Source organism: Gadus chalcogrammus, chromosome 2 (assembly GCF_026213295.1).
Source record: "Gadus chalcogrammus isolate NIFS_2021 chromosome 2, NIFS_Gcha_1.0, whole genome shotgun sequence".
NCBI lineage: Eukaryota > Metazoa > Chordata > Actinopteri > Gadiformes > Gadidae > Gadus > Gadus chalcogrammus.
In genome coordinates, this window is record NC_079413.1 from 14096420 (window position 1) to 14124380 (window position 27961).

The 27961-nt window shown below is 44.9% G+C and overlaps 3 protein-coding genes across 3 annotated transcripts in view; 2 read left to right on the forward strand and 1 right to left on the reverse strand.

The window, feature by feature from the left end:
• Positions 1–15176, forward strand: part of si:dkeyp-113d7.10 (uncharacterized) — a 32517-nt gene extending 17341 nt beyond the window's left edge. The window contains exons 3-6 of the mRNA XM_056606024.1: positions 1994–2299; positions 6573–6881; positions 7353–7654; positions 10279–15176. Of these exons, the coding sequence (XP_056461999.1) occupies positions 1994–2299; positions 6573–6881; positions 7353–7654; positions 10279–10557 (1196 nt within the window). The 3' untranslated portion in view covers positions 10558–15176. The remainder of the gene's footprint in view (positions 1–1993; positions 2300–6572; positions 6882–7352; positions 7655–10278) is intronic.
• Positions 15177–17018: 1842 nt separating this feature from the next.
• Positions 17019–23725, forward strand: si:dkeyp-113d7.1 (uncharacterized protein LOC407709 homolog). Its single transcript, XM_056582211.1, has 3 exons — positions 17019–17386; positions 18856–19622; positions 20421–23725. Exons 2-3 carry the CDS (start codon positions 19188–19190, stop codon positions 21522–21524), a joined length of 1539 nt encoding a protein of 512 aa, XP_056438186.1. The 5' UTR covers positions 17019–17386; positions 18856–19187; the 3' UTR covers positions 21525–23725.
• Positions 23613–27792, reverse strand: LOC130375357 (keratin, type I cytoskeletal 13-like). Its single transcript, XM_056582222.1, has 8 exons — positions 27182–27792; positions 26320–26402; positions 25782–25938; positions 25470–25631; positions 25095–25220; positions 24527–24601; positions 24154–24302; positions 23613–23973 (listed from the first exon to the last, which is right to left on the reverse strand). The coding sequence occupies exons 1-8, from the start codon at positions 27683–27685 to the stop codon at positions 23856–23858; spliced, it is 1374 nt and encodes a 457-aa protein (XP_056438197.1). The 5' UTR covers positions 27686–27792; the 3' UTR covers positions 23613–23855.
• Positions 27793–27961: the final 169 nt, after the last annotated feature.

Below are 27961 nucleotides of genomic sequence, written 5' to 3' on the forward strand. Positions count from 1 at the left end.
GAGCAGAACAGTGTAATCCATTTGTTTTAGTGTATGCTAACTGGGTGCCTCCCAGCTGCCCTGGACTCGCTGCCCCACAGCCCAAAACTGAGCACATCATCTGAAAGGCTAGGTCGGTGGTGAAATGAGTTCACAAGCCCGTGCCTCTTAGGATTGAGAGATTTAATGTTTGGTTATCCGTATATTTATCTAGTATAAATTAATTTGGGATAATATCAAGACCTGCATCCATGGCTAATGGGTAATTCCCCATTTTATTTATTAATGACAGCACTTTGCCACTCAATGATGACAATGGCCCATCATTGTATAACAGCTTTTTTATCGCCCTGTACTGTCAAGTCTGTATCTCGATGATTGATGATTCTCAGCTGAAGTACACAACTATAAACACATTCATGCATACCGTTGACAGAAAGGTACATGATATAGTTATCACACACACACACACACACACACACACACACACACACACACACACACACACACACACACACACACACACACACACACACACACACACACACACACACACACACACACACACACACACACACACACACACACACACACACACAAAATAACCGCCAGTATTACTTTTTACACTGTAGTTTATCCTGAGTTGGGAGCGTGCTCTTGCTCAAGGGTTCACAGGGAGCCGGTTTATTTGCACGATGTCCCTACTAGGCCTATAATTACTGGGGCGCTAGACATGTCTTTACTCTTCTTATGCCTCTAGCCTTCTTATGAGGTGAGAAAAAAGGAGAGTGCTCAGCTAATCTGTCCTGGATAGACAATGGCTATGAAGAATCTTTAAGTTTACAATTCAATGGCGGCTCTTGAATTAGGCTTGGACTGTGGGTATGCACACGGCTCCTCCAGGTAGCTATTGAAGTTCTCTGCTCCAGGACAGGTAGCATAATTATTTTCCACAAACGGAGCAACTGAAATCAGAGATACAAACTGGCAATACAGACTACACAAATGTTTATCACCTATTTTTATCTCACTGTAATATTTTTTTGGGATTATGTTTGTGTTGTTCTACGCATTACTATAAGCAGTATTGGCTATAATTTTTTTTTTAATATTCAAGGTACATATTTTATGCATATTTACTTATTTGTTAACTACTTCAAATACTTTTTTATGTATTGCTCTTGCTACTAATTTCGAACATGCTTTCTACTTTTTAATTCAACTTGTCTATCTTGCATTGATGAGGAGATTTTGGATAACAAAACTTTCATTTCCAACAAGGACTACTACCTTTTCTGTTGCGCATTTAACCAATTAAGAACATGAACGTTTCAAAGAACCACACTGACCTTGTTAGGGCTTTTAACTTGACTATTTAACTGACACTTTCCGCAGTCTTAAAATATCAATGGGCCCCTCCTTATTCAACATACATTTTGATTGAATGCAAGACGCTATTTAGTTCATAATCTCGAGCCAATACAGTTATGTGCAGCCACAGAGGAGTGCAAGTGGTTTTCCCTTCCACCCTGCAGTGCTACAGGGTGATTGATTGTCTTCAAGCAGCTGCCATAGCCGTCAGGTCTAAAACAATTGGGTTCTCTCAAAGCATTTCCATCTTCAAGACGGGCTGGCCAGCGTTGTGTAGTGACTACCATGTTACTTAACCCCCCTCCCCTCGACTAAAGCTAAAGTACTAAATAAAAAGACAACAAGACTGAAGAATGTCTATTTTTTTCCTTACCTCTTACCGATCATGGCAAAGTCATTTTAACAGTTGGGGCAGGCTACTCTGTAATTGCTATCAACGGGGAACCAAGCGTTTAGCACGGTGCTTTATCCTTGCTTAGGGACCCACTTTCTCCTGCCGTGAGCACCACAGAAAAAGTCTACGTCATTGAGGATTTAGGTGTAGGCGTTCCAATGTGGTTTTGCCACAGGAAAATGTACAGCACACTTCTCTTGCATTTAACAAACACCGCTGTCACCGCCTCTTCTCCTCTGTGCTCCGCAGGCCAGTTGAAGGGGGTGATGGAGCGCGTGCTGGACTTTGCCGTGTGCGAGTTGACCAAGATCGTGGAGGCCTCGTTCGATGACCTCCTCCTGGAGATCACCAAGAAGGAGCGGGAGCAGAAAACCCTGGAGGAGTACCTGGGGAGGAGCACCGGGCTGGGAGGAGGCGCACCGGGGGACAGGGGGACCAGGGGGGCAAGCCGAAGACGGGGCTCCAAACACTCTTCATCATCACCCAGCGGCTCGGAGGCCACCAGAGAGGATCTGGCTGATGTCATCGTATCCAAGGAGACGCCCGAGGCTGATGGTGAGTGGAAAGTAGGGATTGGTCCACTCAATCGATTATTTGAATATTCGTTCACGAGTCAAAGCAGATTTTTTTTACATTTGTACCTGTAAAGCAAATGTTCAATTCAAATAAACACAAATGGAAGGACCGATCACACAAGCATAAGCCGAAATATAAATAAGTATGCATACAACACAAACAAACAGCAGCAGTACACTAATGAGCGGGGAGGGAGTTGGACATCATTCAACAGTGCATTGTGTGAGTTAGGTAGTTAATAATATAGTGTTATAGGCCTTTTCTGTTGGTAAAGGCTAACTCATGTCAAAGTCCCACAAGAGTTCCACATGGGCACACTCTAAGAATATAAAAGACAATCTAAATAGGGGTATAGGGCCTCTGCAGTTATGCGGAATAGAGCTAGCGTACGCTATAGGGGCTTGACTCCGGTCAGAGAAGAGTGTAGCTCCAAGGTAAACATCCCACCATAGATTGAACAGAAGCTCTATTCCCCTTAAAGTGACAGTGACCTAAATACGGGTCAACCAAATTAAATGTTTGATACTTTTTATTCTACATGGAGCATGATGCGTTTAAGATGGTAAGCAAATTCTTGCCGTTGATCCTTAGCTGCCTTTGTGAATGTCGGCACTAATCGAAAATTTGATTATTCGTTCATACCACAGACTGATTATTTGATCATAGAATGGACAAGCCATCAGTAAATGCTCTGACAAAAATAAGAGAATAATGTGGTATCTGCGGCTGTCGCAGGCCTGTTATTATCCCGTCCAATCCTTTTAATTTAGCTTTCATGATCATGATAATCCTAGCTTTAACTTCAACCGGGTTTAATGTTGCTGGAGAGTTTACTGAAGATTGGGGCTACCAACAAGGATAATTATATAGAAACATGGTCTCCTTTTAAGGGCCATTGTAGACCAGAATTTGGTGTATTTGTTCATGCATTTAATTGACTTCCTGTCCCTCTAATTAGTCCCCAACATTTCTGTGCTACGGAAACATACAATTGGCCGTGGGGGAAACCTTTCTCAGAAACCGCCACAAAACTGAATTAGTTGCGTGGAATACCGAGCACATACCAAACAACACTGACATAATTTACTTGCGGTCAGTGTAATCTGACATCAGAGTCCTCTGTCTTAGGTTACCTTGCGTTCGTAACTGTTTATACAGATAGATAGTAGGAAAATGTTTTATTCTAGGAATTCTCATCAAAGCCAATGTAATTACATTGATGCTTACATTTGACTGGGAAATTTGTTTTCTTCAACCAGTCCAACGAAATACAAAGAACATAGGAAAAAGCAATCTTTTTCATTGATTATGTAAAAAGACGTTTTTTTCGTAATACAGGAAAGTATTGAGCACTATTCTACAAAAGTGTTGTGCAAAGACATGACATGACACATTGGGCAGTCGAGTGTTCATCCTCTGAACATCTGGCATGGGTGAAGAGAGGGGTGGCAACCTGGCAGTTTATGGTGTGTGCCTGGTCATGCGTTTGCTTTTACTGGTTTTTAATTCTGTATCATACATCGATTGAGGTCAGCTCTTGGATGTTGTAAAACATTACCAATGCTCTTCCCAATCTTGACTGTGTACAACGGTGCCATCTGGTCTGTAAAGCTGTGGCCAAGTTCTGTTTTATTGAAATGTGTTTTTGTGAATGTGGTGTTTTTCACAAATCTCTTTCTCTCAACACATGGGATAGATTGTCTGGAACAAAGGGAGGAAAATCCTTCTTTTATTATTGAGATCTCAAAAGATTTAATCGATCAAAATTCATGACTTGTGGAATAGGGTTGATTATTCAGGGTAATCCGTATCTGTGCACTTTATGTGACATTTTCCATAACAATGAAAGCTGGTAGAGCCTTGGCTAAAGAGTATAGCCTGCTTGCCAAGCTTTTCCTCCAGAATGGCTAACTGGTGTTCGAAAGGTTGATTTTCCGGCAGTTTGTTTTCCCAAGTAGCGGAGACACCATTACTTTTATCGGTTTGTTTAAATGGAATATCTGTATTGAAATCTTCCGGATCCCCTAAATGCACCTTCTATGCTATATTGGCTGATAATGAATGGGGATTTGCTAATATTATGTTAATCTCTAAATCTATGACCTTAAACTTCCGACTTTAGTCTATATTGTGTGGCGACTAAGGTCTCCAGCGTGAAAAGACAAGCCTAGTTTGAACATACTTTGGTAATAACCCATTGTCCTTGACTGGTCGATTAGAGTGCTCTGGCGGTTGCTGTAAGAACAGGTATAGCCTGCTACTCGCAATGGTTATGTAGATAACGGTTGGGGAAATGGGGTCATCGATGATGTGATGGGGTTATATCTTATAGATCCATGGGTTTTTAGCCTTGCTTCACCAGATGAAATGCAAACTGTGAAGTTGAACTTTTCTGTTTTCGCACCACAGTGTTGATTATTGGACAGCGATATATTATTTCCCTGGTTCTTCTGACAAATGTACTGTACTCGCTTCGTATAAAAGCGTCTGCTAAATGCCCTAAATGTAAATGTAACTCCTCTTTAGATTTCCAAAGGGCGCCACCAACTGGCACAAAATACCTCTAAATGCAATTGGATAGGCCTACAACCAAACATAGCAAAGAAGAGGGTGACGCAGCACTGAGTGACGAAAAAACATCTTTCTTTTCAACAAAAGTAATTTGTTGACAGTCCAGTTTGTCTCTATTAGCATAATCAGCAAACGGTCCTACATCAGCGGCAGCCATCTCTGCCTTTTCGGCCCTCTGCACCATCATCGTATTCATCCAGCCTTATATTAGATAAATAGTTATGATTGGTCATAATTCGTCTGGTTCCCAGGCGTGGATAATGTATGTTATAGGTTAATTTTGCTTCGATCAATCTATAAGCCCGCTTACGGTTTAGGTGAAGCCTAAATAAAAGTGGTTAAACCAAAAATGTGACATGGAAGAAGTAGTTTGACTGCCTTGCTTGATAGGGTCTTAAATCGCCCCCTGGACAACTGTATGTGTGTGATTCAGCATAGCAAACAGAGCTGTTACGAATGCAGCGTTCATTGTTATCTTTTTACAACTTCCTTTTCCTTGCTGTTCTCCATGCATTGTGCCCCCGCACCTTGTGTTCTTATTACCACACTTAACAACCTTTTACTTTAAGGCAAGGCAAGGCAACTTTATTTATATAGCACTTTTCATACACAAGGCAGACTCAAAGTGCTTCACATATAAACATTGTCATACAATAAAATAAAATAATAGATAAGTAAAAGAAAACATATGCAAGAAATGAGTAAAATAGAAAGTGCAATGTATTTAAGAGAAAATTAAATTGAAAGTTAAAAAGGCTTTTTAGTAAGTGAAATTGAAAGTGCAATGTATTTAAGATCCGATCAACAGTCTCTCTGGAACCCAAGTCGGGACTACAACCCGACATAAAGGACAATATTCTAGGACTCAATCAGGTCTCGCTCAGGTTTTCAACTGCTCAGTAGGAGTTTGGTTAAGATCACGTTGAACATGTTTTGTTCTCTGGAATCCCTTAAATTTTCCTTCACACTTCGGTGGCCTCCTCCTCTTCGTCCTTACCTTCCTTCCTTCCCCCTTCTCCTCAAACCTCCCTTATCTCACTGTCCTCCCTCCTTCCTTCCTTGCTGATTGCTATCAAGTCATTTAGCAGACCCTTTTAGCCAAAGTTACTTGGTTGTTATTTATTTTATATTTTTGAGTAAGTGGGCATCTTGCTCTGGGATTCTTGTATGTAGGCTGTTGGCTTTGATGATTACAGATCGGAGTCAAAGACACAACATTCTCCTATATATCCTTATCCTTTCGTTCTTTTTTGCCCTGATGTTCCCATAACTTTTTCACCTTGTGGATCTTTCTTCGACCTGTGCTCGAAGGGTGAGTAAATGCCCGTTTTGGCAGGAGAAAAAAAAATAGAACGTGGTTCTGAGCAATAAAAAAGGTTTTAGGATGGGACTGAACCATTGGGTTCCATAGGAGCGAGTGTGAGGGGGGTTCATAACGGACGGCACACTCGCTCCAGCTAAGGCGCGCAGCCAATAGAAAACGACCAATCTGGAAACACGTTTTTATCTGGAAGTAGCTGACTTCTATTATCAGACCGAGAATTTCCCCCCAACAACCGAATACAATTTAGTCCAAAAGCACTCAAATGTTGTTCAGCACTTTTCAGCTGAATAGAAGTCCTTTTTGGTGTTTACTTACCACCCCCCCCCCCCCCCCCCCCCCCCCCCACTGCCTCCCCAGACCCAGACCGGCCGGCGGTGCTGTCCATGTCCCACGACTGGGTCCCCATCCTGGACAAGGTGTTTGGACAAAAGTGGTGCAGCGACATCTGGCAGGTCAAAGAGCTGGAGGTGGTTCGGGGGAAGGGCCCGGGGGAGGGGGGCCCGAGGTCTGTCACCACCCCTTTCAACCTGGTCCCCCTGGACATGGAGCCATCCCCCACCTTACCCCATCAGGACCCCCGCTGGACCCCCCTGGAGGACATGGAGGTCCTGTCCCCGGATGACAACAAAGCGGGGAAGGGCCATGACCGAGCCGTGAGCCCTGCAGGTGAGCTCTATGCTCTAGGTCATGTCTTCATGTAACTTTCATTTAAGAGATAGGATCTACCTAGACGTATGTGATTGACGACGATGACTATGAGGCAAGATAAGGCTGATACTTCCTTTTTTAAAGTTGACATTGCAGTGTTCCCTAAAGTGTCACGTTATAGTCATTCTGCTGACTGGAGAAACAGCTGTCTAGCACAGAGGTGATCAGAAACAGCTGTCTCAAGACGGATGAAATATGGCGACCAAAGGGCAGTTGATTAAATTCTCGTGCTATGGCAGAAGCCTGTTGGATGTTTCATAACCGGTTTGGTGACTCAAGCCCGGACATTTTTCCAATAATATAAAACTGACCTGAGGCAAATCCCAGCTATGAAGAGTGCTGAGCAAACGTTATCGCCATGCTCCCCAGTCTGCTCCGACATCACTTCCTCTCACCCGTTTCCTCACTCGCTCTCTCGCTCTCCCTCAGAATCCTTGCGCCGACGCTCTTCGGCCTCCATGCTCCAGCGCCTCCTCACGCTGCCCGCTCAGCTGACGGAGGACGACGACGACTGCGGGGGCTGCGAGGTCGAGCCCGCCAACTCCATCTCCCTCAATGTCGCCGACATCCTGGATGCCCTGGCCCCTGCGGGCGGCGGGGTCCGCAGTGGCTATGATGGAGGGCTGCTTGGCGTCTCTTCCCTTTCGACCAAACAGGGAGAACCAACACCACAGCAGCAGCAGCAAGCAGCGGTGGTGGTGGAGGAGGAAGAGGAGGAAAAAGGAAGGAAGGTAGGCATCAGAGGAAACAAAAGACTTGTGTCCTACATTCAGTCTTTTCATTCAAAATAAGTTTGGTCGTATGGGAGTATGACAATGGAGTAAGGATGTTAAGACCAAATATTCTCTTTCCACAATGGTGTTCTATAGGTGACTATAGGGCTCTGTGCCAGACGAGAACCTGTGGAGAGAACCAACGGGACAAACAAGACATAGACGGAACTTATATATATCATAGACAATAGGATGCCATTCAATGTGCAACCCCCCGCCACTCATTCATTCTCACTATAGCGCTTTGCTTCCAAAGGGACTCGTATAATTCGATTAGCAATGAGAGAAAGAAGCACACACACACGCACTGCTCTCCAAGAGACAGTAAGTCACTTGGCTGGCTCTGAGGAGCCATAAAGCCGTTGGCTGTAGCTCAAGGTAATCAGCACCCAGTCAAAAGCAACAGAGCAAGGACATCAGTCCCAGCGTTAGGAGAGAAAAGTATATCATAACAGTTGAACAGAGTCGAGACTCGAGCACACTGAAGGCAAAAACATGTAGGCTTAAGGTGAGAAATAATGGTTTGCATGGGAACTCTAACACCATCTGGTGAGAGAGACCGGTGAGATGGATTCCAAGTGGGAAGTGAAACTCCTGGGATGATTCAGGCGTTATTGTTTTTTTTTTTTTATCCCTCACAAACCTCAGAATCTTTTCGAACCAAAGTCATGACTGCAGCTCAAAAAAAACATTGTGCCGGTTTCAAAGGAGGCCCAGGGACAGCTGGAGCCCATTTACAGAGCTGTTTCGGGTTTCAACTCACCTTCAAAGCAGGTTAATTGAACCTCCTGAATTCACTCCTACGACGTGTCAACCAGGGGGGTAAATCAGGGTTTGAGGTTTATTTTCTTTTTGCCATAGCAGGAACCTCTTAGCCTGACATCGCCAGACCCATATTTGTCTTGCTGCAATTGATAGACCCTCAACAAAGCAGAGCAACGAAACGTGTGACACATCAGTGGCAGCCATCTTGGTTGTTTATAGAAGATGCCTCAACGGCGCTCCCATAGGTCGCTCCTCTGTACCGTGATCATATTAATCCCGCCCCATAAAATAAACAGTTTTGATGGGCCAGGTCATCTGTTAATCTGTCTGGACAGGAGGGGGGCCAGATGTATATGCCATATGAGCTTGCAGAATCGTCCGGTTCCCAGGCTAGGAACTGCTTATTCATGTCATTGTTGGTTTATAAAGAGTAGGTGTTTCTCAGTGACCGAGTTGCTCTCTCAAAGACTTATTACAGAGAAAGTAAGTCATATCGTATTTATTCAATCATAAAGATGTAAATCAAAACACACATTTAGCATTAATCAGTATTTTGCTGACTTTCAACATCCAAATTGATTAATTTTAACTTCCTCAACTTTGCGATGATGCAACGCTTTTATCCGTCACGTAATAACCAATATTACGGTTGACTATACGGTTGATATGTTGCCACATCCCTCCCCCTTACATAAAGCCTAAAACATGCCTAAACACAGCCAGGTTAGCGTGCTTCGACATAATCCAAAGGAACCGAGAACGACCAAATAACCTCCAACTTCTCCCATGCTATTATATCCTACTATAGTCAGTTCATTGTCATGTCACAGCGGTAAGATAGAATCTAAATGCCCTTTCCCTGACAACCTGTGCCTTCTAGGATATTCCTGATGAAGAGGCTAAATCTACTTAATTTTTTTGCCTTCACAATGTGACAGTTGAGAAAATGGTTCCGTGTCATATTATCAGCAACGCTAAATCAGAGGCTATGACCCTCAGCAGGAAACCAGTGGATTGCCTACTCCGGGTAGGAAATGAGTCCTTGTATGGAGTTCAAGTACCTCAGGGTCTTGTTGGCAAGTTAGGGTATGATGGAGTGAGATTGGCCGGAGAATCGGAGCAGCGGGGGTGGTATTGCGAACGCTTTACCTCTCCGTTATGACGAAAAGAGAGCTGAGCGGCAAGGCAAAGATCTCGATCTACAGGTCGATGTTCGTTCCTGCCCTGACCTATGGTCATGAAGGATGGGTGATGACCGTAAGGACGAGATTGCGGGTACAAGCGGCCGAGATTGGTTTTCTCAGGAGGGTGGTTGGCGTCTCCCTTAGGGATGGGGTGAGAAGCTCAGCCATCCGTGAGGAACTTGGATTAGAGCCGCTCCCCTGCTTAGAAAGGAGTCAGTGGGGGTGGTTCAGGCATTTGGTAAGGCGCCTCCCTAGGGAGGTGTTCCAGGCAGGACCAGTGGGGAGGAGACCTCAGGGTAGACCCAGGACTAGGTGGAGAGATGATATCTCAATACTGGCCTGGGAGCGCCTCGGGTTCCCCCGTCAGAGCTGCTCAATGTGACCCAGGAAAGGGAAGTCTGGGGGGCCCCTGCTGGAGCTGCTGCCCCTGCGACCCGACCCCGGATAAGCGGTTTGAAGATGACGATGAGGGGCCCCATTAGGTTGATTTTTGAACAGAACAGAACTACCAACTGGAACTGCCACGGAAACGTGTTGTTTTCTTCAGTTGGGAAAGTGTCTCAAGTGTGAGTGTTGTGGACAGATGTACTTTAACAAACTATTTTTTTCTCTGTCTCTCTCTCCCCCCTCCAGAAGAGGAGGCGGGTGTGGTTGGAGTGTGACGAGTGCGGCCGGCGGTTCAGCCGCGCCTCGCTGCTCAAGACGCACCGGCAGACGCACGCCGCCTCCTCCGCCTCCTTCGCCGCCGCCGCGGGCGAGCCCTCCGCCTCCCCGCCGGGCGGCGGAGAAGAGAGGCCTCCGTCGGCGCTGACCGTCCTGCGGTGCTCCGAGTGCAGGAAGCACTTCTCTTCGGCCGCCCGCCTGCAGACCCATGTCCAGAACCAGCACCCGCCCTCCGGGAAACAGCTCTGAGGCCACGGGCCGAGACCACGCGACCGGGGGGTCCGGGCGGGGCAGACCTGAAGAAAGCCGAGGACTGTCGGGAAGCAGGACTGAACCGAAACGGGAAGAAAGGAAATGCAACGGGTGGGATAGGAGAGCCGGATCTGAGCCAACCAACTGTCGGCTCAGATCAGGCAGATTGACTGAACAGATGAACACGAGTCATCACATTTGATTGAGATTGGACCGGAATAAGAGGGAGGGACAAGCCAGAGCAGGTCGATTGATCGAGGGTGGAACCATCTTTATTGACGCTAAGATGTAAATTGGCAGAAACAAACAATACTAAAATGCACATAATACTGCAACCACAATAATGCTTATTTTGCTTTCAGTGTTGATGTTCAGGTATGGATAGTACCAGGGATCAATACTGCTACTGTAACGGATCACCGAGGGACCACGCACATAACCAGTCAATGAAATGTGAAGTTTCCAGAAACGAACAATAGAATGATTAGTACTACAATACCAATAACATATCAGAGCCAAACCTGAGGCCCAACCGTAGGAAACCGAGTGAGTCCAAAACAAAATGGATCCCATGGCAATACATGGGATGGATTGTGATAGGTAGAAACTTGAATATAGGGGGGCGGTAAGCAGAAACAAAACAAGCACGCACAAGCAAAGGTTTTGAAGGCTGTATGGTTCTCTTCACGTGGGTGCCATTGAACTCAGCTGACCTGTCAGCTCGATGTTGAATATGTTGCCGTTGTGGGTAAACCCCACCAGGGAAACGAGCTGTGTGCTGATATATCGTTTCATTTTGTCACAGGTAGCGTAGGTGAGCAAGCCATCATTTTGAGAGTTCCCACTCAATTGAGACATTCTGTGAAAAGGGCCACTGTGATGTTTATAGACAATGGTGGTGGTGCAGGGACAATGGTGACAACAATCTGTACAACGCGCCACCCAATTACTGAAGGTCATCAGTGATTGCTGAACAGACTTCGATTTTTATACAGAGTTGTTCAGACTTTGTTTTTAAGTGCCCTTTATGGTTTTCTCTAGAAACAAACAGTTGTCTACTCTTTTACATTATGTGATAATCGCAAAGTGTGTTATTTTGTCTTTTTTTGGTTGATTTTTAGATATTTTTTAGATATAGAAGTAGATTCTTCCTCATTTGCGGTTTCTTCATTATTGATGGAGAGGCAATCCCTCAACCTTTTGCAAAAATAATTCTAAAAAGAGAAAATCCAAAAAACACCAAAAGATGTAACTGAAGTGTGCATTGTGTCTGTACATATGTGGCATTGCTGTGACTCTGTGAATGTACATCACAGGTTTTTTCCTTTTATATATCTACATTGTTGCTTAAATTTCAATTTAATAAGGGACTGAGGCAATGCAGATACCTTTGGAGGGTAAAGTTGTCTAGCGATTTTATGTAAACGTAAAACGATGGACACTCTTTTCCCTCTGATTATTTTCTGCTCCTCATTGTTAGTATTCCATGTCAACATTACCACACAAATACCTCTGTTAAGTAAATGTTTGTTTTTTTACATACTGTACCTTTCGTTGAACGGCCCTGTTACATTGTCCGTTTTGCATTGCCTAGCAACTAGCGATAGTACCCTTATGGTTGTAGGCATCCAGTAGGCGCGGATAGGGCCGTGAGAAACTGTCCGCTCCTACCACCTGAAACTGTCTACTTGGGGGATCTCTTGGGCACGTTTTACGGCTGCCTTATGGCCTACTTCCATCACCCTGACCGCTAGGAAAGACACCTCAAGCATGAATGAAAAGTGATGAAAGGAGAGTCGGATCAGGGAGAGCAACTGCCAAGGTCGCTCCCTGGTCTGGCGAGGCCTTTTGATTGGTGGTCATGAAGACATTTTTCTTTTCAACTAGACATTTTTTTAGTAGTGTAGTTTTCTAGAAGTAGATTTGTTGTAAATGTGAGGCCCTGTCTATGTCCTCCTGCCTCTTTTATAGTACGGCTGACGATCCATAATGGCAGAAAGTAAACCATCCATCTGCAGAGGAAGTATCGGAGCAAGGAGATATGGATGAATGAACAGCCATGGTCTTTCATTTGGGGGGCTCGCCTTGTGCTCAGTTTCTTTTAATTTTGCTCATGGATGGAAGAGAAAGAACAAACTTCAGGTCATGGCTGGTACACAGCTGGCAATTTTTTGTTGTCTTTCCGTTTAATTCTTGTTTTCATTTCCATGAGGTTTTATATTGTCCTATATGGTCTTTCTTGTCATTGCATTGTCTTCCTTAATGTTTTCTTTCAGCTGTGTTTAACTTGCTCTTGTGTGCTTAGAATACATTGGCTATGTTTGATTTGTCTCACTTGTTCCCTCATTCCCTATTCCCTATATAGTGTACCCTACAATGGAACACTATTATTGGAGGCATAAGTATATGGGGAAGCCTTCGTTTTGCGCAGTCCATCGACTTGATGTGAATTAGTCTAACAACCTGACACCTAATGAATGTCACCTCGTGATAGTTAATTTGCATAGGAACCTGTTTGTGCTATTGTCTATTGGTTGAATCCAATGGCCATGAAAGCTGCAGTGCATCATGGGATTTAGTGGGAATTTGCATGTGCATCGTTGTTCACTCATTTTACGATGCATTTTGAGTATTAAGTCGTGCACTATGTGGTAAACTAGATTTGTACACTTCACATTTTTGGACAACACTGCAAAATGCTGAGGCCCTAACTATATAGTGAACAGGTGGACCAATTCAAACAGCCATGAAGCATGTAGAGCGCTAGCAATCAAGGATGCGTTTACAAATCACATTCATTCATTATTGTTACATGTTTTTTTGTCCTAAATGCAGTGAGCTTGAAAGCTCCCCCTTTAGTTCTGTGACGAGGTGCACTCATCAAATTACTTTGATTTTCCCAATGAAATTAATATAAAGTGACTGACATTGATTCAACGTAATCGACCACAAGGTTACAGAATGTGACCCACCCAGCGATAGTAACGATTAATCTTGTGATTGAGCTTTTAACAAGCCCCAATGTTTGACAACATTATGAACTTTAAAAGTTCTCCCCCCTCATTTGAATGTCTGCTATCTTCAATATTAGCCTCTACATTATGTAGCATTCAGGTTTATTTATAACTAAAGACAAACCATGCAAACCAAAAGAGAGATAACTTAAAATTATAAATCTCATCTTATTTATTTTTATCAGAGACTTGTGAGGTTCTATTATATCAAAAAACTAGGCACTACAAATATATTTATTTATATTGCCCCGTAGTAACCAAAGTTTAAGTTTGGGTTAAAATTGGATTAAGAAATTTGTTTGCAGAGTTCAAGGGAAAGATTAATGATTATTATTTTAAATATATATATTTTCTTTTCTATGGACCTGATCCGACCTGCTTATCTGGCCCAATTGCGGACAGTTAAATCCTCCATTTTTTTTAAATACAGGTCCTCGAGTCTTCTTAGTTTTCATTTTTGAGCCATAAAAGCCTGTTATTAGAATTTACAGCTGGGGAAAATGCGTAATAACATTGTTTGATTATTTGTATTATTAATTATGTACGTATTTGATGCTTCACATACACGGGACAGTGCTATACCATCAGCTGTTGGCCAAATATGAATAGGCAAGCAGAGTCTTATAGATGTTGCTATAGCTCCCGTTCGAGGTGTACGTTGTACATTGGAACCTTAGTCGTCATGGTTAGGGAAGGGAAGATCATTACTATTTAACCCATTTTCCGACTAGTTTTCTTTTCCAGTCTGTTAAATCGGACGAGATACCAGAATATGTGCTTGCACTATTGTACCCAAGTATAGTTGTGCTTCAGGTGTACTACATGTTTTTGTGTCTTGTTGTAGCAACATGTCCATTCTCTTTTCTTCTCTTTGGCCTGTATGGTTCAAAGTTACACTGTGCAAGGGGGTCGGGGTGGAGGGGAGGAACAGTCTAGTCTTCATGTATCAAAAAAACATCATGTTTACACAGGCCTCGTGGGTACTTTGTCGTATGCACAGTATGAAGGGAAATTTGAAATGGAGGTAGAATACTGGAAATGGCAATGGGGTTTGTTGTGTATTGTTTGCATTTTCAATGAATTGTATGAACGTTTATGAGGAATAAAATGACCTTTTTTGGGGGATAGCTCATTCGAGGAAGCATCTCCAAGGCGGAAACCCCCGAAAGATGTAAAATAAGCTTTCCTAAATAAAATAACGGACAACAATACGATTCATCTCAGTTTTTTGCATCACAAACGTGGATTTCTATGAAGATCTGTTCCACAGTAATTATTTTGAGGTGGTGTTGGTCATTGATGGATGCATTTGTTGGTGCAAAGCAAGAATTATACTGCTCTGCTGCACTTAATATTTTCTGGCGAAATGAAATTGTCCGGCTTTTTTTTATCATGAAGGAAAACTTATTTTATGAATTGTGATCCTTCACATTCTGATGAAATAGGAGCCGCCTATAGTGGCACTGTGGGATGAAAGGCAGCATTATGTATGGTTCACAATTTCTTAGCTGTAACTTTAACATGTGACATTTACATCATGCAAAATATGAAATAAGGCACTAAAAAGTGGTTATTGGTGACCCTCTAGTCTAGAATATACATGACATTATCGCCCCCCCCCCCCCCCCCCCCAAAAAAAAAAAAAAATCCTAAATTGTGTGTGTGGTGGGGGGGGGACCTCTCATGCCATATTCTTGACCAGAAGGGTCAGCGTTTCCGTTTGGCTTCATGCCTGCACAACAAGCACATTTACCATCAAACAAAGGTCCCCACCTATGGTTTTTTCATACCTCTGTTCACTTTTTTTGGCTGTTGCAAGTAAAGATTTGGGAACTATTTGTGCTGACGGTATGTTGTTTAGGGGACACATTGACTCCCTGAATGGGAAAAAATCTTAAGGCCTCAAAAGATCAACAAAGCAACATCAGACAAGGTGGTAAGTATTGTTTCCCACCCTTTTTATTTGCACACTCGAAGGTATGTAAGCCCATTCTAAAGAAACTACTGCTTATGTAATTTTTACAAATGGAAAAAGGATGCACCCTGGTGGTTTCATGTGTCCTACCAGGATAAACCCTAGAAGAAACCTGCAGGACAGTAAATCCTGCTAAACACTATCGTCGATTAAAGTACAATTGCAATGCATCTGTTAAGCGTGTTTTTCATCTTGAAGCAACATTTCTTGAAGCGAAATTCCTACTAATAAGGCAGTGCAGTTTAGTTGCGAGTTATGGTATTGGTTTAAAAGGGATAAAGTTCTCGGTGAGGCACCAAGTCATACAGAAATATGAGCTCAGTAGACCGGCTATCAGGCTGTGGGATAATCACTCAATACTGTGTAATATATAATGGTATGTCAGTATAATAATACTGACAATGAGATTCATTATTTAATTAACACTTGACTTCCTTTTTTTCCGTTTTACTGAAGAGAACTTGGCTACGGGGGAAATTTGTGGACAAGCTATACAGTATGGGTGACATATAAACGGTTTCATGTGACATGGACAAATGTAGAAAGAGTAAGTGAATATGTTTTTCCAACAACAGCCCTGGCCTAAACGACATGGCCTAAAATTGTCTGTGCTCGGTTAGGGTGAATGTATTCCACATCATTAGTCTCTTTTATAAGGTCTCAACCGTTTTCAACCAAACAATGATACATTAATATCACTTACACTTACAGACAAACAGTCTGCATGATTTTCCTCTTTTGTACAACAAGGCAGAATACTGGACTCTTGAATTGTTTGTTATGGCTTTTTGATGTAGGCCTACTTTATATGTCAGAGAACACCATTTAATGAGGATTTGTTGGAATTCAAATTATACTTTTTTTAAACGTAATATATTTGACATAGATTGCTGCAATGTTACATTTTAATGATCATCTGTATTGAAATATACTTTTGCATTTAGCTCAAGAAATGTGAATGTGAATATATATTTCTGCTTGGCTTGACCATTTTTTCGTCCCCAGGATTTGTTTTTTCATGTTCTTATCTTCGATGTTGCCCAGAGTAGGCCTTTATTGAACGGTTTCAACGGAATTTAAACATAACTGGAAACACGTGGACATCAGACAATAAGGGAACCTAATTTGTTTTGGTTTTAAATTTCCACTCACTGATTCCTATCCTAGACACTGAAATTGTCATTTATTTTGACTTGTCTGTACCGATTAATGTCAATGTGGCGAAGGCGTAGGTCTCATCTCCCATTGTAGTTAAGTTAATTAACTGGCATAGTAACGGAGTTATTTTGTGAAGAATAAAACGCCTTAATGCTTATTGACCGCGATGACCCCGTGCCATTATCACACACAATACGTTCCGCTTGGATTCCCATCCCGCTCCCAGCGGGCAGCCTGCTGCTGCGCGACAATAGTTGCTTTGATTTATGACACCGGGGCGCATGAAGAGGAACGGGAGGACGGTGCTCACAACAATACAGCAAGCGCGTGCCTGCATAAACGACCGATTCGGTTATTACTAGTCGCCCGGGTTATGCGAATCGGTGCGGAGGATGAGGGCGTGCACGCACACTGACAATCAAACCCGTCCACCAAACGAAGGACGGAAGTACAGAAGCAGAAACAGAGAAGGGAAAGAAATGAGAAGGGACCGAGGGAGGGAGTCGGTGAGAGTGGAGCGGAATTAGTCAATGATAGAGGGAGGAGGAGAGAAGAGAAGAAAGAGAGGCAGAAGGGTAGTGATCTGGAGGTGGACGTGGCGGGTCCGGTGGTGGAGTTAAAAGTCAGGCGATTGTGGCGCTGTCACAACATAAAGAACCATGAAGCGAGCAGACGGCAGGTAAACCCTCTATATTTCTGCAGGCATGTGATGTTTTTCAACGTGGCAGCAGTGAGACTGGCGTGCTTAGATTTTCTTTTTTTCCTCTTTCTGACAATCTTGGTGAATGCATCCCCCCCCCCCCCCCCGGCAGCCAGGGTTTTTTCACTATGTGACACACTTTGTCTTTAATCAGAGGCCACGCCACGGGCTCCACTATCCTAAGCACACGCCGAATCAAGGTTAGGAGATTGTGTCCCCCCCCCCCCCCCCAGCTCGTTTTGTGGCTTTCACGCTTCACTCTCACTTTCCACGGTTCCCCTGTATGCCACTGAGCGATAGCGGAGCGTTAGCTGGCAAGCTAACACTAGCTATCCTAGCTCCCAAGCAGAAATCGACGGCAGTAGTAGACAACAAAATGGCCACTGGCTAGCCCAGCTAGCTAGACATGGCACCTTGCCCTGTCTTTGTATACTACAAACGCTGGGACTAATGTATCTATTTTGCACGTTGTTTACTATTTTTGTTTACCGCCCAGTGCGGTATTGGCCGTGTGTCATTGTTTTCAGTGTCCAAACCGCATTAATAGTCAGATTGTACAGACACGATACACAATTTGAACAGGAAAAAAAATCACCGCCAGAATCTTCTGAGCCAACTAGTAGTAGCTAGTGTGTAGGTTGCGTGGCGAGGTTAGATCGCTACCTGGATAGCGTTAGATCCGACAGGTAGGCGAACTAACTCCCCCCTTTTGTATCCGTTTCAAGACATGGCTATAATAAAGCCCTGTGTTTTAAAACCGATTGTTGATATTGTCCCTCCGCTCATCTTGAAAGATTTAACTTTCTTAGGTGTAACTTGTGGCAAGTGTTGCAGAGCTTCCTGCAAACTTTTCCGTGTGTGCATACAGCATAGGCCATTTCGCCGTGACCGGAGTTGACCAGGTTTTATGCATAAGGGAGCGCATCAACTTGTAATATCATCTTATATACATGTGGTTTTTCTTAATAAAACAATATGTATAACTGATTAATTAAGTAATGAACAACGATTCGTTCGTATCACATCGAAATACGTACTCATCATTTCAATATACCTTGCCCCTTCGGTTTGTTGACCTTTTTTTCTCGCAATTTAGTTTTTGTGTTGCTTGGCCAATTCATGTTAAAACTTTAACCATTTCATGTCAACCATTTCATTGACCTAATAAGCCTAATAGTAATTATTAAATGACCTTCTTCAATAGCATGTAATAATGACATAACTTCTCATTTTCTAATATAATGCAGCCTCTGAAGCTCATCATTCACCGATCACAGTAATGATCTTTAGTTGAACTGAGATTACCTCTTCGTAACTGCGTTAGTGTAACAATAAAACCTATAAGTCTGCTCTCGACAGCAATATCGAGTAACTGTTATAACCTCGATATTAACACTAGGATGTTCTTCCTTCGTAACACATTTCTTTGTCTGTTCTCCTTTCCCCAGATGATTCCCAGGCAACTGGCTGGTGACACCAGCAGGAGGTGTAGGGGCCCCCACTGTGGCTCATTATATGTTTTCAGGGAACCAACCAGGTGTGCCAGTATTCCATTCTACCTCCTCCATTGACCGGTAGATTTTGAGGAACACGCAGGAGGTTGGACAAGGCGGAAGAAGAATTCGGCGGCAAGGGAGAAGAGACCGATTCGGGGGGGATCAAGTGCGTCTTGTGCGCCGCAACACGTTAAGTGGCGGAGAGTGGAAGAACGGTGCTGGGATCAGTACCAGGAGGAGTGGAAGAGTGGGACGACTTTGGAAGGCAGCTTTTCCCCCTCACCATGACGGCGTTGGAGGCAGAGTGCATGAGCCTGAGCCTGGCTCATTCCATGTCCTCGGAGTGTGGCTCTCCAGGTTCTCTTGGCTCAGACTCGCCCGCCTCGCTGGTCCTCCTCTCGTCGGCCTGCCCCACGCCCACCCTCAGCTCCCTGGGGGCCGACATAGCCGAGCCCCTGGTGATGTTGCCCTGCATCAAGAGCGAGCCCGAGGACCCCGATCTGGAGCCCATCCTGACGGTGGACCTGTCGGAGATCCAGCCACTGTCCACCGCCGAGCTGGGCCAGGATCAGATCAAGATGGAGATCAGTGGCCTGGACTACATCAGGTCTGAGCACCACGGCAGCAACCACCTGGGACCGTTCCACAACGCTGATGTCACCGAACTGGACTACAAGTCCCAATACGAGCCCATCCTGGTGTTTGACTACATTTCCCAGGTATCACCATACTGTATATTCATGATGGGAGTTTTCTCTAGAGCACGTCTTTGAGTAGCAAAGGCTTTTGGTCAACTGTAATTCACACAAAACCCACTGGAACTGCCTGCTTCCTAACTATAATATAATACACTCAAACCACAATATTATAGGATTCTTAATTTTGGGGGTTGAATACCTCATTCATGAATTTCCCTGAGCTAGGATAAGAGGGTTCTTTATTAATCTGGGATTGGAAAATTGGTGTATACTGCGTGTATATCCATTGTTGCTTTGGTGGCTCTATTTATTCAGAACATTTTAAACACACTAATTTCCATTTGTGACTGGTGGTGTCTCTACTCTTTTGCTAGTAGATTGTATGAGTAAATATGCCATCATTATTACAATATGTAATTCTTATTATCAGCCCATGTTATCTGCCTTTTCTCAGTGCTGCATAGAATGTTGGTTTTTCAAAAACAGTTAAAGCGTTCCATCAGTTAAGAACACAGGCGTTGTTTATTCAGGGACTACACTATGGATCAGTTCAGAGTTGCATTAGGAGTTGCTGCTGGGCCGCTGCTTTCGTTTTTTATTGGCCCCCAACTTACCAATAGTTTGGATGTTTTCTCTTTTCGACCGAAGGCAGCCAAGCTTTCCTGGCAGGTTTCCTCACAGTTCAATCGTTTTGATGCAGTGCAAAGCATCTGGCATTCGATTGTGCCTTCGTGTGCCACATCCGTTGCCGTACAGCTGAAACGTTAGCGTCTGCTTAACCCTGATGGCTGACCTCTACCTTTTCTATTCTTTGTAAAGGTGTCTGACACTCTGGAGTACATCAAGTCGGACCACCACGTGGATCTGCACTGCTACTACACCACCGAACTGGGCTCCCTGAAACCAGATTACCCCGAACACAACTTCATGTCCAGCCACCTCCAGCGGCCCGACCTGCACCACCTCCACCACCCCAACACGCTGGAGTCGATCCACATGGCCGAGCTCCGTGACGAGCTCAACAAACTGCGACCGGACCCCATGCTCATGGACGGCGTGGTGAAGGTCGAGCCCGAGTCCGGCGACGGCGCGTACGGCCTCCTGACCGGGGAGGGGGGGAAAGCGTCAGCCGGCGGATGCAAAGGCCAGAGCCTCGCCTCACGTAAGCCCCGCAACATGCAGGGCGAGAAGCCCTTCTCGTGCCCGCAGTGCGGCAAGAACTTCAGCACGCTGGGCAACCTGAAGACCCACCAGCGCATCCACACGGGCGAGCGGCCCTACGCCTGCTCGCAGTGCGGCAAGAGCTTCGGCCAGGCGGGCAACCTGAAGCGCCACCAGCTGATCCACACGGGCCAGAAGCCCTACGTGTGTGCCCACTGCCCCAAGGGCTTCACCAAGGCGGACGACCTGCGCTCGCACCAGCGCCTGCACACGGGCGAGCGGCCGTTCAGCTGCGGCACCTGCGGCAAGAGCTTCGGCCAGTCCAAGGAGCTGAAGGCCCACCAGCTCAGCCACACGGGCGAGCGACCCTACTGCTGCCAGCACTGCGGTAAGAGCTTCACCAAGGAGATGAGCTACCGCAACCACCTGCAGATCCACGCCGGCGAGAAGCCTTTCAGCTGCTCGCAGTGCGGCAAGACTTTCAGCAACTCGGGTGTGCTCAAAACCCACGAGAAGATCCACTCCGGGGAGCGACCGTTCGGGTGCACCCAGTGCGGCAAGAGCTTTGGGCGCCTGGGGCACCTGAAGGCCCACCAGCAGATCCACACCGGGGAGCGGCCCTTCGCCTGTCCCCAGTGCGGTAAGACGTTCAGCCAGTCCGGCCACCTCAAAGCACACGAGCAGATCCACAAGCGGGAGCGCTCCGACACGGGAAGCACCAACAGCAATGAAAGCAGCACTCTGGGAAATGACAGTAGCTAAAACAAAACAGTTTATACACCATTTAATGTCATGGGTAGGGGGGGGAAAAGTATTATTCCTTTTTTATATAATGCATATATAGATATATATGTGTGTTTTGTTCCTTATTTTGTTTTCAAATGTTCATACCGTTGTGCTTTTCTTTCTCTGTGTGTGTGTGTGTGTGTGTGTGTGTGTGTGTGTGTGTGTGTGTGTGTGTGTGTGTGTGTGTGTGTGTGTGTGTGTGTGTGTGTGTGTGTGTGTGTGTGTGTGTGTGTGTGTGTGTGTGTGTGGTTTACTAAGGGCCTTGTTGATTTTGTGTTAATGGTTTGTCCGTACTATATCAAGTATAGAGGTGAACCCTAAATCATCTTTTTATAGGACCAAGTATGGGTACTTATTTTTCTTTTCCTGTAAGTACTTACCAATACCAAGCACCAAGTGGTTTGATGACCAATTTACAGTACTTGTTTTTGTACTTTTCAATACGCAGTACCAACCTTTAGCAGACCAAACTGTGAGTACTTGTGTACTTGTCAATAGCATTTATTATTATGAGTACTTTATTCTGTGTACTATGCCATACTGAGGGCCAAAATATAAATAAGTACTTATTTTTCAGTACTTGCCAGTACAAAAAGCCAGTGTTTTTACTGACCACGATGGGTATTTGCTGACGACAGATCAGAACTTTTTTTTTTTACGTGATGTGATACCATTGCATTTTAATACATAAGCTAAAAATACTTTGGTTGGATGTGAAGTTATTTTAGTATTCCAAACTAAATAATTACGCCAAGGAGTTTAGATGTTTCCTCTGAAAATTTAATTCGATTTTGTCATTTTTCTTGGTGAATAATTAGGAAGTACAAAAGGTCTGCCTGTTGGGCTATATATATATATATATATATATATATATATATATATATATATATATATATATATATATATATATATATATATATATATATATATATATGATTTTTTTTTAAACTATATTAAATTATGATGCTGTTTTTTGACTGCAACGTCAAAAGTTTTAAATGTACATTTATAAATGTATACATTTTCAGTTTTGCTCCGGGGTAAAAAAAAATGTAATACTGGTGCACAGTGAATTTACGTGTAAATGGTTAAACTTGAGCAAGAGGAACAGCAGATCCCCATTACTTGACATCATTCCAGTAGTCTTGTTATTACCGTTTTCTAGGTCATCAGTGCGGATTAACGATACCAAGTACATAATTAATCAATTCACTGTAACCCATGAACGTAAAGACCATGTTATACTTCTATGTCGAACAGCCGGCTTGGGGTTCGCCTGCATAGCCCACAGAGGGCGCTGTTTACCGTGCCAGACTACACTCAGGATTACAGACGAAGTGTAGATACGGGCAGAGAGACCCAGTAATGGTTCCTTCATGATGCAGAAGTGTAATTTCGGCCTTAACCCACTGCTACGCGAGTACAGGGTACTCACCAGACCAACTGGACTCCAATACCTGTCCAGCGATCGCTCACTGTGTTAAAAAAAAGATTAAAAAAGATCTATTGTAAACATTTTTAATTTCTAAAAAAATAAATGAACAGCAGTATCATGTACTTGAAAGAATTATTAAAGAAACTAATGAAATATGCTTTCTGCTTTTAATGTTTGGTTTTGTGCGGCATGTTTGTGTAACTGCTTCGAGAAGGCGTGTTTCAAAAGCTGGAATCTTGTTTTATAATTTTTTTGGTATCCCTTCTGTGAACTTTGGAGCATAAGCTGGTGGTAGCATCATGGAGTCTTAAAGGATTTTCTAGGCTTTGGTTGTCAACTCTTGTCAACACTTTATCCATGGTGTCGAACTACCTGTTTGAAGTGTTAACGGATATAAACAAGCCTGTGACCTCGTTGAACTATTGGCCAATCTGTTAATTGTGGATGTGGCTGTGGTCATATTATTGCTGTTATGCTCATTATGACTGATTATGGAGTGGGTGGAAAAAAACGAATCTAAGTCCTTAATTCATGTGGACTTTCATTTGAGCTCTGAACGCCACTGTTCCCCTACGGACAGTTCTTGCATGTACATTGACACCAACACACATGAAAACACAATATCAAGGAATTGCTTATAGTTTGCTTTATTTTTTCCAACCATCTACCAGACAGAGGTTATCACGTAGTAGACATGTTGCCCCAATTGAAGGTGTTTCAGTGTGAAGGAAGCACAAGGTAATAATCTGTTGAATCTGACAGACAGTAGTAAAGAGATCCATGAGTAGATAGAGAAAGGGGGGGTGGGGGGGGGTGGGTGTTGTTGGACGAGATGTGACTCCCAGTCTTCTCCGATTGCTGAGGCCAACGGTTTATCCGACCACCTCCTCGATGATCTTCACCACGGTGGTCGTCTTGGTGGTGGAGGAGGAGGAGGAGGAGGACATTCCCCCGGAGGAGGAGGACATCGAGGACGATGATTTGCTCATGCTTGAAGGGATGAAGCCATCGAGATGCATCAGATACATGTCCAAGCTGAAGGACACTAGTTAACTGACTTTGGACTGGCTGCATTTGTGTGTGTGTGTGTGTGTGTGTGTGTGTGTGTGTGTGTGTGTGTGTGTGTGTGTGTGTCATTGTTCAGCCAACATTGTGATTTGTGCTGCTTACCCAATGCTGCCCTCTCCGTCCAGAAGCCTCCTGTACTCGGCGATCTCCATCTCCAGTCTGCTCTTGATATCCAGCAGCATCTGGTACTCCTGCCCCTGGCGCTCCAGGTCACCTCTGAGCTGCACCAGCTGTTCTTCCATGCTGGTCACCTGAAGGTCGGACAGAAAGTGTGGAGGCGGGTTTCATTGTGTGTTGGGACTCGGGACATCCATCGAGGCATGATTGATTAACTAACCCTAACCCTTATGCTGATATTTACCTTTGTATTACATCTGCGTGCCGCAGGAATAGTGGCCAAATTTGCTGTTAGCTGCTCTTTTTGTGACTAAGGGTCGATATGCATGCTGGTAATGATCAAATGCTTTGTGCTCACCTGGTTCTGGTAGCCGGCCAGTCGCATGCCGTAACGGTTCTGGACGTCTGCCAGAGATGCTTCTAGAGATGCTTTCTGCAAGAACATGGAGATTAGATTGGGGATGGAAGGAGCCGGTAGAAACTCACATTAGACCCTATTTTACCACCATGATGTGGTATACTGATAAGCCATTATCCTGGTACAGCTGGGCACACATCCTCATTATAATGCACAATTTGAAATTGCAATTGTAAGTCAACATCACACCTGGTGGTAAAATAAGGGTCCTTGAAGCAGTGGGCACCACACGGTAACACTACTGTGGCAGAGTGGCGCAGAGAATATGTACAACAATGACCAAGATTGAGGTTAAAATCCTTTAACTGTGATTTAATAGTGATGATCAACCTAATTATGTTTTGGGGAGGGGGCATGCGCCAAAAACAGCCCCTTTGTGACATTGCCCCTGCTTTGAAGCTCTTCAACAGACTACTATGCTTCCTATAGCCACAAGGTTTCTGCCCAATGCGCATTGGCAGTTGGCGGCGCCAAAGTACATTACAAACCAAGTGATCCGAGTTCTCACCATGCTGAGCTGTGACTGGAGCTCAATCTCCAGAGCCTGCAGACTGCTCTTTACGTCCTTCATCTCTGAGCTGGTGGTCTTCACGGTCATTTCAGCTTCTGCTACCTCCACATTGATGGCTTCGCTCTGCATGGGGGCACCAAAGAGGTCAAGGAACGGAAGAGACACAGGTGGAGACAAGAAGATGGAGGGAAAGAAGAGAGGGAATAAGAACCGGGGAGAGGATCGAGATGAGGAAGAGGGATGAAAGGGAAAAGGAGGAGAGGGTTAAGAGTTGCCGTGCCAATGATTTGTCGATCTGATTTGAATCATGTGTTGACTATTTGGACTCTTTTCTTTCGACCGTTGTGATTGGATAGGGATTTGGGTGTGTACCTTGGCCTGGAACCAAGCCTCCAGTTCCTTCCTGCTCTTCGCGGCCGACGCCTCGTACTGCTCTCTGAGATCGTCCAGGATGGCGGTCAGGTCGACCTGGGGCGCGGCGTTCACCTCAACGTTCACCTGCCCACTCATCTGGGCACGTGCTGACAGGAGGTCCTGGAGGAGGAGGAGGAGAAGGAGGAGAAGGTTTGGTGTTAGAAAGAATGCCCCTGTAGCTTTAACTCAAAGCTGCTGATGAACAGCCTTTCATAAACATTGTTCTGGGTTTAAGGGAGCCAGGGACTACGCTTGATCTGAAGCTCAGACCTCCTCGTGGTTCTTCTTCATGTAGGCAAGCTCCTCCGTCAGACTCTCTATCTGCATAGTGAGGTCCGTCTTGGCCATGCCCAGCTCGTTCATCAGCATCCTCAGACCAGCGATGTCTGCCTCCACCGATTGACGCATTCCCAGTTCATTCTCATATCTGGGAAGACATGGGAAGAGGAAATGTGTGGATGTGTGTTTTTTTTTTCAATACCCTTTCAGCCTTTATAATGATCCGACATGCTCTTTTTGTATCATGACGTGAGGCCAGCAGGGGGGGCTATACCGCAGGTAGGAAACTTATGAAACCAATCTGTATACTTTTTTACAGACACACCCTTTTGAAATATTTTACGCCGCGAGCCTAGGTAGGGCTCAATGTTTCATTTGACTTTGAGCATCCCTCTATTGTTCAGTTTAGTTCATATTGTATCGCTATAGTTGTATAGGCATATACAAATATTTACCACAAACCAAACTACGGCTACAAAAGCGTCCCAAAGTTGAAAAGAAAGTGCCAGGTAAATGATAAATGACTTACTTGACCCTGAAGTCGTCCGCGGCCAGCTTGGCGTTGTCAAGGCTAAGGATGACTGTGGCTCTCGCGCTGATGGCATCCAAGATCTGTGACAACACAAACACTATTTATTAGCTTATTTTATGAATTCTAATGTAACTGCATGATTCTTGCAATTTCTGGGTTGTATTTTCATAGTCGAATGCACTTATTGTCGCTTAGGATAGAAGTGCCGCCATATAAATGTAATGTTATTTGTACACTTCCAAAAATGAAAAGCAACTTATTGTACGCTGCTTGCATTGCATATGTTTTACATTCAACTAGCCTATGGTTTAGCTACATTCTTGCATTACATTTGAGCAATTTGTTATATTTTAGAAGTTATTAATTGTTCTGAGCAAAGCTACTACAATATGTTCAACCAAAGCAGGAGTCTTCATTCTCCATCTTCATCTATCAATCTCATACGGAGCTAAGCTCCAGCTGCCTACAACAACTGACCTCTCTCTCGCTCTCGCTCTCTCTCTCTCTCTCTCTCTCTCTCGCTCTCGCTCTCGCTTTTGCTCCCTCTCTCTTCCTTGCTCTCTTTCTCTCTCTTTCTCTCGCTTTTGCTCCCTTTCTCTTCCTTGCTCTCTTTCTCACTCTCTCTCTCTCTCTCTCTCTCTCTCTCTCTCTCTCTCTCTCTCTCTCTCTCTCTCTCTCTCTCTCTCTCTCTCTCTCGCTTTCTCTCACTCTCTCTCGCTTTCTCTCCCTCTCGTTTGCTCACTCTATCTCTCTTTCTCCCTATCCCTCTCTCTCACTATCTATTGCTCTCTCTCTCTCACTTTCGCTCTCTCTCTCTCCTCTCTTTTTTTCTCTCTCTCTCTCCCTTCCCCTTCCTCACCTTGTCTTGCAGTTCCTTGATGATGACGAAGAAGGCACTGTAGTCCCGGGTGGTGGGACCGGACTTGCTGTCCACGAAGCCGTGGATCTTCAGCTCCAGCTCAGAGTTGGCCTGCTGCAGGTCGGACACCTTCTTCAGGTAGGTGGCCAGGCGGTCGTTCAGGTTCTGCATGGTGCCCTTCTCGTTGCCCATGACGCTATCGTCCCCACCGCCGAAACCTCCACCGCCACCGCCACCGCCACCGCCGAACCCGGCGCCACCGCCGTAGCCACCGCCATAGCCACCGCCAAACCCGCCGCCACCGCCACCTCCGAAACCGCCGCCACCGCCGAAGCCTCCGCCACCTCCGCCACCTCCTCCATATGAGGAAAAGGAGCTACCGCCGCCGCCACCACCGCCGGAGGAGAATGAACGGGATACGCTCGAGATGCGGACATCTCCCGCCCCGCCGTACATGCTGCGTCCCGAGGCTCCTCCCGACATGGACATTCGACTGAGGTTCATGATGAGAGAAAAAGGAGGTGGAGGTGGAGATACAGGTGGAGGCTGTGTGCCCTTCTGTCTGCTCTGACCGGAGAGGTGGGTAGAGGAGAGAGAGAGAGTTGGCGTTGAGGGTAGAGTCTTCTCCTTTTATTGGCGATGATCAGGGAGGGGTGAGGGGGGAGCAGTATGTGAGGTGGGCGTTGGCTCTTTCAATATAAACTCATATATCTCCTTTTTTTTCTTTCCTCCGGGTGAAGTGATTGACAGGGGATTCAACATGTCTTAGCAGGGAGCGCG

Bases quoted from the DNA above. Each gene is read 5' to 3' on its own strand.
- LOC130375357 (XM_056582222.1), bottom strand. From the start codon at position 27,685: ATGAACCTCAGTCGAATGTCCATGTCGGGAGGAGCCTCGGGACGCAGC. The intron at 25,221-25,469 runs GTACACACCCAA...GCCCCCATGCAG, and splicing joins AGGCTTGGTTCCAGGCCAAG to AGCGAAGCCATCAATGTGGA. The intron at 24,602-25,094 runs GTGAGAACTCGG...ATGTTCTTGCAG, and splicing joins TCCAGTCACAGCTCAGCATG to AAAGCATCTCTAGAAGCATC.
- si:dkeyp-113d7.1 (XM_056582211.1), top strand. From the start codon at position 19,188: ATGACGGCGTTGGAGGCAGAGTGCATGAGCCTGAGCCTGGCTCATTCC. The intron at 19,623-20,420 runs GTATCACCATAC...TTCTTTGTAAAG, and splicing joins TGTTTGACTACATTTCCCAG to GTGTCTGACACTCTGGAGTA.